This window comes from Rhinatrema bivittatum, chromosome 2, assembly GCF_901001135.1.
Source record: "Rhinatrema bivittatum chromosome 2, aRhiBiv1.1, whole genome shotgun sequence".
Classification (NCBI taxonomy): domain Eukaryota; kingdom Metazoa; phylum Chordata; class Amphibia; order Gymnophiona; family Rhinatrematidae; genus Rhinatrema; species Rhinatrema bivittatum.
In genome coordinates this window covers 718,822,386-718,838,608 of record NC_042616.1, presented here as the reverse complement: position 1 = coordinate 718,838,608, position 16,223 = coordinate 718,822,386, and the positions used below count along the sequence as shown (strand labels likewise).

Genomic DNA, 16,223 nt, shown 5'->3' with positions numbered 1-16,223 from the left:
CTACTATGTTGGACCAAATGTAAGGGGAATCATTTCACATTCAAGGTGCTCTTATAATTGGGCCAATATATTATAGTATGTCTAAACCAAATTTGTAAATTATGGCAGTCCTCATGAGTTTCAGAAAGCATGCTTGTTTCTACAGCTAGACTTGATTAGGAAGGTTTAAACAAATATCAGCTGCCATACTTACTTGCTACTTAATAAGATATCCTCTATAACACTGATTTGTTTAACCTAATTTGTGTTGCTTAAAATACAAACTAAAAGTATGTGGCTGAGTCCAGTTTTGTTTATGCCACAAACATAGGATCACAGAAAGAGCTAGAAGAGCTCTAAAGGGGTCATTAGTCAATCTCCCTGGTTTCAGGTAGGATCCATTACACCTAAACTAACCCACAGATATGTTCGTAACACAGTAACCTAGTAAATGACAGCAAATGAAGAAGACCAATTGGCCCTTCAAGTCTGACTAGTTGTCTCTCTTTTTCTTGGGTAGATGAGCATATAAATTCCTGTATTTAAAACAATTCCTGCTCCCCCCAATGTTATGATCAGGCTTGTGAACCCTTGGACCGATGGGAGGATGGAATACCTTAGGAGGTGGATCCTTAGGTTCCCCCGTCGGGTGGCGAGGCGGAACAGAAGATGTGACCGACTGATCCTCGGCACAGAAGACTGAAGTGACCGTGGAGAAGCGAAGAGTCGAGACGTCGGAGAGAAGCCAACTGGGTCTTCGCCACTGGAAGCCCGCGGTCCCCCCGGGAGGAGCCCGTAGGGATCCGGGCCGCTGGGACTTAGGTGGACCTTTGAGAGGTCAAGGAGTCGTGAGGTCGGTGCAAGGGCCAACTGGAGCTTCACTCCTGGAACCCCGCGGTCCCCCCGGGGGGAGCCCGTAGGGACCCGGGCAGCTGGAACTTAGGTGGGCCCTTGGAGATGATGGTCCAGAAGAAGTCCAAGGTCAAGTACCAGAGGGTCGTCGCTTACCAGTCCGAGGTCGCACACCGAGGGATCGCCGCTTGCCAGTCCGAAGTCACACACCAGGAATCACCACTTGCCAATCCGAAGTCAGGAACCAAAGAATCACTGAGACGAGACAGGAACCAGGAAGCAAGGATCCGAAGCACATGAAGACTCACCGAAGCAAGCAGACCCGAACAACGCTGAAGGAAGACGTCGCCAAGTCAAGGAATGAGCAGAGGAAGTCTCCTTATATAGTTCCTCTGCTCTGGGTCATTGGAAACAGGTGCAGGCAATTAAAGGGACGAGGTCCCTTTAAATCTTGTGAGGAGGCGCGGCCTCACGCCTAAGATGGTGGCGGCCATCTTGGATTCCCGGCCACGGAAGAAGGCTGCCCGATGCCGGAAGGGAGGAGCAGGGATGGTTCCCAACCTGGTGGCCACCCCGAAGACCCGCGCTGACGCGCGGGAATGATGGGCACCAGAATTCCCGCAGCTTCCTCAGATGCTGCTGCGGCAGCCCGCCAACAGGGCTCAGGTAGGGGGCCGGGGCCGTAGCCGTCCGCGGAACACAACACCCAATGCCTATTCAGAAACCTCTTAACCCTGTTTCCATCTCTGCTCTCTATATCTACCTTAACCAGACTCATTAATGTTAGGGTTATAACTATGACGACAGTGGGTTGCCTACACCGGCCATCTTGGTAGCCCAAAACCACTGTATTGCTCTAGTAAGGATGTAACCAGGCTACTCCATGCAAGTTACTATAATGTTCTCTTAAAAATTTACAGTAATTCAGAGTCTATTACTTGGATCCCTAGGTAATATGCTCTGATGCTTAACTATCCTTTCAGTTATCAAGTATTCACTGATTTATAGCCAGCCAAATTAATAATAAATGCTGAATTATTTTAAAACATATTATAATAAGCTGTTATTGTTGCGATTCCGGGCTGGCCCCGGAATCGCCACTCACCCGTGGCCCGGTCCCGGTCTCGCACGAGCTCCCCCGGGCCGTGCAGGCCCCGAATACGGCGCTGCCACGCCGTAGCAGCACCCGGCGTCCTCCCGCGGCTGGCCCCGCCCCCTAGCCGCGCGCGCGCGCTGAGCCCCTGCATTTAAAGGGGCCATTGCGGGAACAGGCCAGGAGCAGCTGATGACGTCAGACGCTGCAGGGCTACATAAGCCCTGCAGTTCCTTCACTCCCTGCCTTGCAACGAGGTTCCCAGGGTCTCCTGCTTCCAGTTGCTGCGTTCCTGGTCTCCGCTCGCTCGGATCCAACTTGCCTGCTGACCTCTCTCCTTCTTGACTCGGCTCCGTTCCCGATTCCGCTTCTGGACTTCCCTTTGGCTTTGGTACGACATCTGACTTCTGGCTTGACTCGGCTCCGTTCCTGACTCCGCTTCTGGACTTCCCTTCGGCTTTGGTACGACATCTGACTTCTGGCTTGACCCGGCTCCGTCCCTGACCTCGACTAGCTTCTTTCCTGGACCTCATCTCGGACTTTCTTCGCTCCGCTGGCCCGAAGACTCTCCTAAGTTCCAGCGGCTGGGTCCCTACGGGCTCCTCCTGGGGGGGCTCCGGCTTCCAGGGCGAATCTCCAGAAGTCCCAGCGGCCGGGCTCCTACGAGCTCCTCTCGGGGGAGCGCCGGTCTCCAGGGTGAAGAGTTCACTACTCCAAGGCCCAACGTTCTCCTGTCTTCAGGTCATCCTCGAGTCCTTGGTCGCATAGGGCTCCATCCAGTTCCAGCACCCAAAGCCATTACGTCCGTCCAGCCGCCTCCCGGTTGGGACCTGTACTGAGGCTCTCCACAGCTTCCTCTCTTGTCCCGACCGGCCCAAGGGTCCACAACCCCTAACAGTTATGGCAAAAGCAGACCACTGAATGGCCAAAAACCTAAGTTGATACTATATCCTAAGACCTCCTAGGATTACAAGAGAGATAAGGATTTTGTTCCCTGATACATTTTAATAATGAAATCTACAAAGTGGACATTGAGATAATAGTTTACTATGGGAAAGAAAAATTTCTTTATACGAACCTGGAGAACATCTCCAAGATCAGCAGTGCTGATATCAGGGTCCTCAGTGGTGTTGAAGGGAACAGGAGTTATTCTTACAAGGGTAAGCACTCTGGGCTCCGGATATCTCCACAGCATCATTCCTGGACTATCTTCTGTCTCATTGTAAAACACAACCTCATGTGTGCTAGGTAGCTTCTGTGCGTCTGTGAAATGAAAGTTTTAAGTTAAACATATATCACCACATACAAATGAAAAAAAAAAGTGTGTTTGTTTTGGGGAATAAAAAATACATTTGCCGTTTTGAACCAAAGAGAAAATTACTTCCAAATGTAAACAATTTAATAAAAAATGATCAGACATTTTTTTCTACAGCCTATTATTTTAGAAACAAGAAATGCATTCTACTAGGAAAATATGGGATAGCTGCACTTTTAGTTACCATACATATTGCATTAGTAGAAAAATAGTTTCTTTCTTCTTACCTGCATCTTGTATGTACTGAAATAGACCTGTCCTGAGATCATCGGAGCTATGCTCAGTTTTGAAGGCCTGGCCCCTGCCTACTGGAGACACTTGCTGCATAGGTCGTTCAGGCATCAATGCATCAGATATCCCTTGTTTGTCCATGTAATTTTGCAGAAGTTCATGGAAAAGGACTAAACAATTCAAATGCTCTTGACCCCAGAAGACCTAATAAAATAAATATTGAAAAAATATAGTTATAGTTGTCAACCTTCAAAAACATTGTGAAACCTCAGCAAATCAGCATACTTTCATGTGCGATCACAATGATATGCAGCAGTTGCACTTATTCATAAGCATCATAAAATGTAAAAAGTGCTCTCTCATGGAGCTTGAGTGTTTTTAAAATGGAAACTCTTTGTGGAGTTTCTGTTTGAAAATCTGGCCGGCACATACACTGAGAATACAAAGTAGTCATGCACTTTATATCTGCACTGAAGCAGGTGCAAAATACATGCCGTAAATTACGCATGGATATTTGATTATGCAATCTCTGCATGTAATTTCCCACCCCCAATCTAACTCTGCCCCTTTTTTTTTCCCAAGTAACAATGCGTGTGCTGCAAATACTTTTATGTATATGAGGGAAGGAAGAGGGGCAATAATCAGTCTATGTTTTTATGCGAGTAAATGCGGTTTTACCCACATTAAATCTTCTAATTATTGCCTCCTATATATATATAGAACATTTTTCTATAAAACGCTAGATGCTCATTTAACTCAAGGTAAATCCTACAATTAAATTATTGTTAAATAATGACAACAAAAATAATTTCTAAGAGGTCAGAAAAATCAAGCATGACAGGAAGTACTCTGTAATAAATATTGTCAGGTCCTGGTACCCTCATTCCCATTTCCTTAAGAATTCATTGCTGACCCTGTGACCATTTGATCTCATACCTGTCCCTTTACCACACAAGCAGGCCGATACAGTAAGGTGCGCTTGGCCGAGTACACCGTTTAACCTGAAATTGGCTGTGCGTTTTTGATGCGTGTCTATTACCCCTTATAAATAAGGGGTTTAGCACGTCAAAAATGTGCAGCCTACCTCCCCGCCCCCCCCCCCCCCCCGAAAAATAATAGTGCTCATCACATGCAAATGCATGTTGATGAGGCTATTAGTTAATCCCCGGGATACTGAAAGTAAAAGGTGCTGCCAAGCCGCACATTTTATGCTCAGAAATTAAAGCCTACCCAAGAGCAGGAATTAATTTCTCGGCAACCCAGTAAAGTGTACAGAAAGGCAGAAAATACTGCTTTTCTATACACCCTCCAACTTAATAACCTAGCAATATTAAGTTGGAGGAACCAAAACTTAAAAAAAAAAAAATCTGCACACTGGTCAGCAGTTAGCAAAACGAATGCTCAATTTTACCGGCATCCGTTTTCCTAACCCATGGCTATCAGTAGGTTCGAAAACAGACGCCGGTAAAATAGAGCATCGGTCGTCGGACCTGCTGACAGCCACCTCTACCGCTAATTGTCCATAGCGCCTCCTTATTAGTGCACCACCTCATTTGAATACAGAATCGTGCGCCCAGGAGAGGTGTCTGGGTGCATATCGGGAGAACAGACGCTCAACACGCTGTGCCCGTTCTCCCGCATTTTTTACTGCATCAGCCTGTCGGAGGGAAATTTTCAAAGACCATGCTTTACTGGCAGAATTGTTTTAAAAAATTGCTCATCCTTTACGCAAGTAGAGAACCTAAAGGATTGTCTACTAGAAGGACTAATTTAATTATTTGGGAGAGGAACAGAGTCAGTAGTTATCAGTAATGATTGGCTTTGGCTACCTCATGTGGGAGATTCAGATGGTGTGCTCTTAACAGTTTATAACTCCTGCCACCATCTGTAGGAGTGGATTTCTTGGTTGATCCTTTCAGGGGCAGCATGTCCTTTGCTGTTCTCAGTTTTGATTCTGTTTCCTGGAAGTCTCTTGTTCTGAGACTTGGGTAAAAGAATGGAGACAGAGTACCCTTTTCCATTATTTTTGGAAGTGTTTTGTACCCCCTGCATCCTAGAGCCCAGGGACTTAGATTTTTTTTAACTGAAGGAATAGCTTTATTTATTTATTTAGGGTTTTTATATACCGACTTTCTTGATATATATATATCAAATCAAGTCGGTTTCTAAATAACCCAACTATCGCCGGGGGGCATTACATTAAACAATAAACATAATATTGAACAGAGTAACCTTAAACAATAAGTAAGGTCGTTACATTAAACCATAAACATAGTATTGAACAGAGAACGTGTAGGGTTACTTTGAACAATCAATAAGGTCCTGATGGTCCTGAGGGTATTAGGTTGGTGGTGGACTTTAAATTGCGCTATTTTGTTCTTTGACCTGTGTCGAAGTGTTCCTGCGATTCTGGAAAGGCTTGCCGGAAGAGCCATGTTTTAAGGTTTTTCTTGAAGGTTAGATGGCAAGTTTCGAGTCGAAGATCTGGCGGAAGTGAGTTCCAAAGGGTGGGCCCGGCTGTGGAGAGTGCTCATTTAGCTAGCGAGGTTTTAATCGGGGGAGTGTGTAGAGAACCTTTGTAGTTATATCTGATAGGTCTTTTTGATGTGTGAAGGCGGAGTTGCGAGGTAAGATTTAGGTGGGCGCTTCCCATAATATCCTTGTGGATCATTGATAGTGTCTTGAAGGTGATTCTAGCTTTTATGGGAAGCCAGTGGAGGTAGTGCAGAATTGGAGTGATGTGGTCTCTTCTGTTGGAGTTGGTGAGTAGCCTCGCCGCGGCGTTTTGTACCATCTGTAAAGGTTTTATGGATGATAGCGGAAGACCTAACAGAAGGGAATTGCAGTAGTCTAACTTGGACAGTATTAAAGACTGGACTACTAAGCGGAAGTCATTGAAGTGAAGGAGTGGTTTAAGATTTTTTAATACTTGTAGTTTGAAGTAACATTCCTTAGTTGTGTTGTGGATGAAAGATTTAAGGTTGAATTGATTGTCGATGCGCACCCCTAAGTCTCTGACTGAAGGTGAGTGGTTGATAGGTGGATTTATGGGTTGTGTTGAGTTTTGGACGTTGAAGAGTGTGTGGTTTTCATCGGGCGAGATGATGAGGATTTCTGTTTTATTAGTGTTGAGTATAAGGTTGAGGCTGGATAACAAGGATTTGATGGATAATAGGCAATTGTTCCAATGCGCCCAGGTTTTTTGGAGTGATTCTGTGATGGGAAGAAGTATCTGAATGTCATCGGCGAAGATATAGTGTTTTAGCTTGAGGCTGGAGAGTAGGTGGCAGAGCGGAAGCAGGTAGATGTTAAAAAGGGTAGGAGAGAGTGAAGAACCTTGAGGTACTCCTCTGGTTGATTTGATAGGAGGTGATTCTACATTATTTATCTTGACTTTGTAGTATCTGTTTTCTAGGAATGATTGAAACCAACTGTGGGCTTCTCCTTGGATTCCTATGTCCGAAAGCCGCTCGAGGAGGATTTCATGATTTACGGTGTCAAATGCGGCGGATAAGTCAAGAAGAGCGAGGAGGTACGATTGTTTTTTTTTTTCAAGGTTGAGGAGGATAGTGTCAGATAGTGAAGTTAATAGGGCTTCTGTGTTTTGTGATTTCCTGAATCCAAACTGTAAGGGGGAGAGGATGTTATTCTCCTCCAGGTAATCAGACAGTTGTTTGTTAACAAATCTCTCCATTACTCATGAGATTAAAGGCAGGTTGGCTATCGGGCGGAAGTTAGCAGGGTCTGTTGTTGGCAAGTTAGGTTTTTTTAGTAGTGGTTTAAGAATGGCTATTTTCAGTTGTTCTGGGACCTTTCCTTGGGTTAAATAACAATTAATGATGTTTGCTAATGCTTTGGAGATGGTGTTGGGAGTCGATAGTAATAGATTGGAAGGAATGGTGTCCAGAGGGTGAGAAGATGGTTTAAGTTTATTGAGGATGATTTCAATTTCCAGGGATGATGGGGTCTCGAATGATGATAAGCTGCATTTTTTGTTGTGGGTCGGAGTGCTGGTGGGTGTAGGAGTCCGAGGTTGGAAGGAAATTGGCCTAGCGGTGCTATGGTGAGTTGTTGTTGTCAGCTGTTGGGTGGTGATTGGTTTGAAGAGATTGGTGATCTTGTTGTCGAAGTAGATTGCTAATTCCAATGCTTTGACGGCTGCTTGTTCGTCCGGGATGGTTGGTGGAGAGGGTTTTGTAAGGGATGATACAAATGAGAATAAGGCTTTAGAGTCGAATACGAAGTTATGGATTTTTTTTGCAAAGAAGTCTTTTTTTGCCTTGAGAATAGCTAGTCTGTATGTGTTGAGGTGGGATTTGTAGATTAGACTTGTGTTGGTGGATGGAGATTTGCGCCAGATGTTTTCCTTTTTCCTAAGTTCTTGTTTGAGAGTTTTTAGAGTCGGGGTGTACCACGGGTGTCTATTAGCTTGCGGAGGTTTCAGAGTTTTGGTAGTGGTAGGGCAGGATAGATCTGCAACCTCCTTTGTTATCTTAAGCCAGGAGTTGATCGCTGATGAGGCGTCTGAGAGGTCCAGGCGGTCGAGTTCTTTAGAGAGCACTTTATTAAGACTGTCAATGGTGCAAGGCTTCCTGTAGTGAATAGTAGTTGCTGGGAAGCTAAGACGAGGCTGGTCTTTGATTTGAAGTTCCGCAGAGATGAAGTAATGGTCAGACCAAGGGACTGGGACACAAGTGGGGTTGTTGGTCGAAGTTATGCCATTGTTGAGAAAGATCAGGTCTAGCGTGTGACCCGCTTTGTGTGTGGGATCCTTGATGATCTGGTTGAAACCAAGGTGATTTAGAGCTGTGAGGAGGATGTCGCAATTGTGGGTTAAACGAGTGCTGTTTACATGTAGGTTGAAGTCACCCATCAATATAGCTGGTTTGTCCTGTTTGAAGTGTTTGGTAGTGAATTCAATTAATGGTGAGGGGTCAGTATCTAAGGTTCCTGGAGGTGAGTATACTAGAGCTATTTGTAGATGGTCTGAATTGAAAAAGGCGATTTCAGTATTGTTTATTGTGGTGGAGAGTTGTAGTGAGAGCCCTAGGCTCTTTTTGGAGGCAAGCAGGATCCCTCCACCTTTTTTTTTTTTGGTTCTGGGGATAGAATGTAAGTCATAGAGGTTGTTGGGGAGTTGGTTCAATAGAACTGAGTCAGTGGGTCTCAGCCATGTTTCCGTAATCGCACAGATGTCGGGGTTGTCATCAGTCAGGTGATCGTTGAGAAGGTGGAGTTTTTTAGAGATCGACTGTGCGTTGAACAATGTGAGCGTAAATAGGGCTAGACCCAGTGTTTGGGAGATTGGAGAGATCATGATTGGAATCAATCTCTGTTGCCTGATGCCTAGAGTTCTGGGTTTATTGGGTGTAGGTTGGTAATTGTATGGGATTGTAGGTATAGAGAAAGGGGACATGATGCGTTGTTGGTGAGTGATATAGAATCCTAGTGAGTGTTAGTGAGTGATATTTTTTTTTTTTTTTTTTGCTGGTTTTTTGCTGTTTTTTTGCTGGTGTGTTTCACCTAGAAAGGACATGAAAGTTATCAAGGAGGAATGGATTCACATCCATTACCTGGGAGAAGGAGTACTTTGTGGAGATAGAAGATCAGAAGCACCAGTCAAGAGCAGCTGACATAATGTCTTTGATTTATATTCCATCTTTCATATATTTCAGAACAGATTACATTCAAGCGCTGTAGATATTTACCTGTCCCAAGAGAGCTTACACTCTATCTGGGTCATTTATCATTTTACGTTTGGGCCTTATCACGTGCAATAACACCGTAATGCGTGCGATAAACAACCCAATGCAAAATGTGTATGCAAACTAAAAATTGAGTTTCGAGTGGGAGGAGTTTGGGCAGAGTAAATGGAAACGAGGGTCTGCTAGCGGAGGTGCGAAATAGTAACGCACAATATCATGTGATTTAACGCCACAAATAACTACACTTTTTTTTGTTTTTTGCGGTATGGTGAAAAAGCTATTTAGTGCACTCCCGCAGCCAATATCACGGATATTATCCCAGCTAAAAAGAGGAATTATAATGGATATACCTACTGGGCCTTCCTGCCCCAATAAAAACACCTGTTCTTGAAAGGGAGGAGCCTCTCTAAGATGGTGGCGCAATGTTGATGCAGGGTATCCTACTGCTCTAATTTCTCCTGCAATGCCGCAATCATCTTGGAAGAGATGTGTGAAGGGTAGGGCTACAGCTGCAGCCCTTTCCAGTTTACCTCAGAGTGGGCAGATGGCCGTCCATGTAGTACGAGGACTGAGACCACCGGTAGAATCGCTGGGAGAGGAGCAGGAAAGAGATCACTCATCCTCTCCTTTGATTCATCAACCACCTCTTCGGCCAGTGTTTGAACTCCCGCACTGAATCCCGCATTGATGAGTGTCGACCCCGGGAGGGGAAGTACCACGGGCAGAGGAGACAGAGTTTTTTCCTGCCTCAACTGAGAAGGAACGATTGATGGTGTCTTCTGGTGTCCAAGCTCCTGTTACATCTTGCTTTCTGCAGGGAGCTAAGTCTGGAGACTGTGTGGAAGTTGCTGAGGCAGGTTACAATTCCTCAGTTAATGGAACATCTAATATTCCTGCTTTTCTGGTAAGACCAACCCATATTACACTAGAGTCTATATGGAAGGCCACTGAAGGCCTTAGCAAGATGATTTATTCACAGCTTAATCCTATGGAAGCTTAAATTAAGGATATGGAGACTAGACTCATATCTTTGGAAGCAGTTAAGACTCAAACTAAAGATCTTTGTGAGGAAAATAAGACAGGTGCAATCTATTAAAGGAATACAATTGTCAATAATCAAGGAGAATACGCAAATAGCCTCTAAAATTGAAAATTTGGAAAATACTTTAAGAAATTGTAACTTAAGATTTATAAATTTCCTAAATGCTCTTCAGTTGCTCCTAAGGATATGTTGAGAAGATATTTTCTGGAGGCATTAAAGATTCCAGAACAGGCAATACCACCTATTTCCAACGTTTACTATGCTCCAAATTTCAAGAAAAAATCTGTAACGACTCCACAGAAAGATTCACCATTCTCTATTATCCAATTATTATCCAATATCTCCCAGTTAAACCCCCCTGTTCAATGTAATTTCCTTTCTCAGTTAATTGTGAACCGACATGATGTGTCCTACGAATGCCGGTATATAAAAATGTTAAATAAATAAATAAATAAATAAATTTAACTGTGATTTTGGAGAAATCTATTACAGAAGAAATCAATCTGGCTACTTTAATATCAGCATTTGTTCTTGAACCTGATAGGGTTTGAGTCTTATGGCTTTTCTTTAGGCATAAATCTGTGTTATTTTTGAATATGCAAGTTCGAATATTTCCTGATATAGCAAAGCAGACACAGAAAAGACGTCAGCAATTTTTGATTTTGAAACTAAGAGCTATACAAGTGAGAGCTATGTTTTTCTTAAATTTTCCATGTAAATGTTGTATTAAGTATAGGGGAACGTCTTACATTCTTTCAACCATCACAATTATCATTGTTCCTTGCTGATAAATTGCCTGTTAATGAGTCCCTCTCTTTGTCAACTTAGGAATCCGTTATTTCAGCGCTAGAGTCCCTAAATTAACAGTCCACATTAGTTGCACTGCCTTCTGTTTCTATGTATAATATTTTATATATTTTTCCTGAAATTGTGTGAAGACTCCTTCCAGCTTGAGGACTTGATTTGAAATAGGCTTTTTGACAGTGATTACTATATTCATTTTACCTTTTTGTTTTTGTATTTCTTGTGCCTTTTCAAATTTTCCTTGCAAGATTTGTGAAATTTAATAAAGTAAAATATATAAATAACACCTGTTATTACCTGGTCTAACTTCCTAAAGCCATAATGTTTGTAGCAAGTTTAATTGGTGGGGGATACTGGATGCTTCGGGAGACTTGCCGCAGACAACAACAAGCAGGACAACAATGACCTCAAGAGCAGGCAAGGCCAGTTCGAAGCCCTCCTAGGGAAGTCCCTGCACTGAAGGCTGAGCCACGGGCCCCGCAGAATAGGGGTCCAGGGCAGCACCTGGCACGCAGGTGGCCACGGTGGAGGAGATACAGGGAGTTCATCTTTCCTCCACAAACCTCCTTGCTGGGCATGCCAGAGGACTATGTGGTTTACAGGTATCGCCTCAGCTCACAGGCTATCCTGGAATTAATTGAAATACGAGGGGATTTGGATCTTCTGGCCTCACCAAACTATTGGCTACCCTGCATTTCATGGCAACTGGCTCCTTCCAAACGACAGTAGGGGTCGTGGGGGGAATGTTCAAAACCACTTTTTACCACTTTCTGGACCAGGTCATAGCAGCAGTCCACATTAATCGCTACATAGCATTTTCTCAGGACTGGCAGGACATGATGGACTTGAAGAGAGGGTTTTATGCCTTCGCAAACATTCCCAATGTTCTTGGAGCTATTGACTGCACTCATGTGGCCATCATTCCACCCCATGACAGGGAGTAGATGTACTGCAACAGAAAGCTCTTCCACTCTGTCAACATGCAAGTGGTCTATGACGCTTGAATGTGCATCATTGACATGGTGGCCAGGTACCTGAGAGCTGTGAAATGATTCCTTTATACTTAGGCAATTCAGCCTGTGTGAAAATTTTGAGGATGGCCTTTATGGTGACTGTTAGCTTATAGGTAAGAGAGACACTTCTTTCTATATTCCATCTCTGGCTATGTATTTGTGGTAAATGGCACAGACATGGGGGGTAGCTGGGGGAGAGGTAACAGCATTGCTACTATGACAAATGGCTTGAACAGTTATATCTTGTTCAGAATCTGCTAGGGAGTTAGCAATCTGTTCAGAATCTGCTAGGGAGTTAGCAGTCTCTGTTATAGTTGTGGGTGGATCCTTGGGCCGGTGGCAGATGACCACACCCCTGGGGGAAGATCCCGAGAGGGACCACCGGTCAGGCTCAGAGTTTGGAGACAAACACACACTAGTTCTTTTATTAAACAATATATTGAACTACCAGAGATGGCAGTAGTGAGCTGGAAAGCCTGGCTGGGCTGTAGTCCCTCAGATACTGGAACAGCGATACCCTGGAGGCTGAGCTGTAGAGAAACTGAGATATAGTGAGTAGGCAGGGTAAGCAGATGGTAACACTTACACAATGTCCCAATAGAAGCCCAGGAGTTGGAATGTATAGGCCCTCGAGGAGTGAGAACTTGGTTCCAGGGAAAGCTGAGAGAGAACTATGGTAACTCACTGATGTAGCTAATATAATTGGTAGTGATGACTTCCAGGCAGAAGATTATATGAAGCTCCTCAAGGGCCCTGGTTCCCAGACTTGAAAAACAAAGGAGAGAACGAGGCCCCTGAGGAGCGGGTACCTCTGGTAAGTCCAAAGAGGCAGAGTAGCTTAGGTAGCAAAACCCTTGCTAACTCGATATGTCAGCAAATACTGAGACCTTAAATATCCGTCGCGGGTGATGTCATCTTCGGGGGACGCCCCCGAGCCTCGCACCATTGCCGGTACTTCAGTCAGGGTTGCGCCGTGCACGCGCCCCTAGGCCTCCAGGAACATGGCGGATAGCAGCGTCAAGCCGGTCCAGGAACGCCCGAAGACTTGCAGCAAAGGGACGCCGCGGTAGCTAATCTTCCCGCGGTCGGAGAGGGAGGCACCAGAGAGGTATGGAGGGCGGAGAGAGGGCGTCGGGCACCGACGGACACAACAAGCCATTGCCCCAGGGCCTGGCTTTTTCTTCCCATGCTACAGAGCATGCAAATCTTGTGAGGGCAAACAATGCATCTGTCCTAAAGCTTGGTGTGTGAGCAAGCACTATACACTTTCAACATGTTCATTTTCAAAATGGCCCTGTTCCTATTCTAATATTGCGAGCTATTTAAATCTAATTGGTTAATGACAAGCTTGAAGTGTCCACACTGCTGGTACTGCACGATCATGTATGGCCAGTTAGTGATGTGTCATCCAGATTGTCGGCCAGTTTGTCTTGACCCTCACATAGCTGAACCAGAAGCAGTGTTCTGTGCATGTTGGTGGCCTGGCATATTCTCTTTGTTGGGGCTCACAAATGAGTTTCTATGGAGGATAGAGCAGGCAGGGATATTCACAATCACACCGTGAGGTACCATTTTTTCAGCTAACATGGGTGTATTATGTATTGCTTCAAGTTTGGCAGACTGCTTCATACCAGTAGCCTTAGCTCGGTTATGAGGGCCTGGAATGCGATTGTTGGAATACCCATATGCAATTAAGTAGTCCAGAAGAGCTGAGCTACTTTGGCTACTGCTATCCTGCACATATATTGGCCAGAAACAATGTGACATGCACTTAGGCTAGGCAAATTAGCCTTTAAGGCTCAGGGAAAGGTACAGGCTACCTTATACAGTCTTATAGAATGCTGTGATTTGCAAGCCAGATCTGCAAGTGACAATGCTATGACTGATGGCTTAAATTTATTTATTTATTTATTTATAGGTTTTTATGTACCGTCGTTCATCCAAGGATATCGCGTCGGTTTACAGGAAACAAAAACAATACGACAGAGCATAGTACATAGAACAAGGTTAAATCTGTCTTTGCCACAGGAGATTCTAGATATGATTGCAGAACCTGGCTTCTCACCCCCCCTGCCATTCCCAACACTCCGGCAGAGACGAGATACAATGAGGCTTTATGTGCTACTTGCTGTGTCAGCGAACGCACCTTTGGAGTTCTCAAAAGTTGATTTCGCTGTTTGGACAAGATGGATAGAGCTTTAATGTATGCCATACCAAAAGTTGGAGATATAGTGCTGCTCTGATGTGTCTTCCATAATCTCGCTCTATGCCGTGGACCTTGAATGGATATAGTTCCGGATCTCCCCCCAGATCCCCCACGTGTCCTTGCACGAGCCAAGGACACCATGCTGAGTGGTAGCCAGATTCGCCAAAACCTTATTCAACACTACTTTGCCTGATAGGCCTCACCTACCACATCCCCTTCCTGGGAAGGGAGGCCAGTAGACTGTTAGCTGCTGCTCTCCTCACTATCATCTTTCTTTCTCTCACTGCTTCTCTGTCTGGGTCACTGTGTAACACAAAACACATATGCCTACTCAGGATTCGCTTTGACAATGAAGCCGTACAGTGCACTCGAAAAACAGTTCTGAAAGTAAAGATGACATAAAATACATGTGGTTGCCATAATATGTTCTGCCTCATAGTGACACTAAAAGAGGCATGTGTGGCACATGAGTTTGTGAACGACTGCCAACACAGTGTTCATAGTCTTGCAGGTCCTCTCCAGCAGACCCCATCCTAGTGTTCACATGTGGATGAGATAGTGCCACAAGTGTGATGCCACCCCAGCTGGTCCTCGAGCATTGAGAGCTACAGCTCAAGAAATGCTGTAAATATCAAATAGCGCTGAAGCTTAAAGACACAGCCTAAATGTACAGGTAGACAGTTAAAGGTTTCAATTTTTATTTATTTATTTGTTGAGTTTTATATACCTTTGTTCGGTGAAGGCATCACAACGGTTTACAAGATTCAAATGGTAGTTAGTAACTTAACATATGCGAATTAAGGATATAACAGGATACATATTATATTCGAAAATGAACAGTTAAAGGGGATCGGAGTGGGTAAGGATTAAAGGAGAAGGATAGGAAGTGGGGGGATGGGCTTCGGGGGGGGGGAGGAATAGAAAGAGAGGGAAAAGGAGGGTTATAAGGGTGGCAAAATTAAACGTAAAGTTATTCTTTTTTATAGTCCGACATAAGATCATTTTTGTATGAAAAGGGTTTGCTTGGTGCTAGTTGATGTCTTGTTTTTGCGTGGTTTTGGTTGGTAGTTCTGTTGAGTGTTTGGCTGTTGTGATACTTGATTGTCAATGTAGACTTTGTAGAACAGCCATGTTTTTTTTATCCTTTTTGAATGTTTTGAGGTTAGGTTGGGTTCTCAAATCTTTTGGAAGGGAGTTCCATATTTTGGGGCAGGCAATGGAAAATGCTCTTTCTCTGGTTGCTGTCAGGTGAGCATCTCTGATGGAGGGGACTGTTAAACGGCCTGTGTTGCTTGAACGTAAGTTTCTTTGGGCATTCTGGGGGGTTATGTTTAAACCAGTTTGTCCTTGATGTTCGTTGTCTAGTAATTTGTGTATGATGGTCATGGATTTGTGTTCAATTCGGGATTTTATTGGAAGCCAGTGTAGTGAAATCAGTATCGGTGTTACGTGATCATGCCTCTTTGTTCCAGTCAGAATTCTGGCTGCTGAGTTTTGTAGAATCTGGAGAGGTTTGATGTTGGAGCATGGTAGTCCGATCAGTAGGGAGTTGCAGTAGTCAATGGTTGAGAATATGAGTAGCTGTAGTACAGTTCTGAAGTCATAAGAGTTTAGGAATGGTTTCAGACGTCTTAGGGTTAGCAGTTTATGATATCCTTCTTTGATTTTGTTTGATATATGGTTCTTGTAGGATAGATCTTTGTTAATAATTATTCCTAGGTGTCTGGTGTGGGTGACAGGGGATATTGAGTTCAATTGATTGCCAAGTATGAGTTGGAGTAGTGGTGTTAAGATTGGGTTTTCTATCCATGAGGATTATTTCAGTTTTGTCGATGTTGATTATGAGTTTCAGGCATGTTAGAAGATATTTAATTGAGACAAGTAGAGCAGATGTTTCTTTGTATGTTTCTTCAAGTGAGTTTTGGATGGGAAATAGAAGTTGAATGTCGTCTGCGTAGAGGAAGTGGGTGATTCCACTATCTT

At 44.2% G+C, this 16,223-nt stretch overlaps 1 protein-coding gene across 1 annotated transcript in view; it reads right to left on the bottom strand.

Annotated features, from left to right (window-relative positions):
- The window catches only part of VPS13B (vacuolar protein sorting 13 homolog B), a 2,198,633-nt gene that overhangs the window by 354,377 nt on the left and 1,828,033 nt on the right, over window positions 1-16,223 (bottom strand). Inside the window, 2 exon segments of the mRNA XM_029587199.1 lie at window positions 3,003-3,187; window positions 3,467-3,674. Coding sequence (XP_029443059.1) covers window positions 3,003-3,187; window positions 3,467-3,674 — 393 coding nt within the window.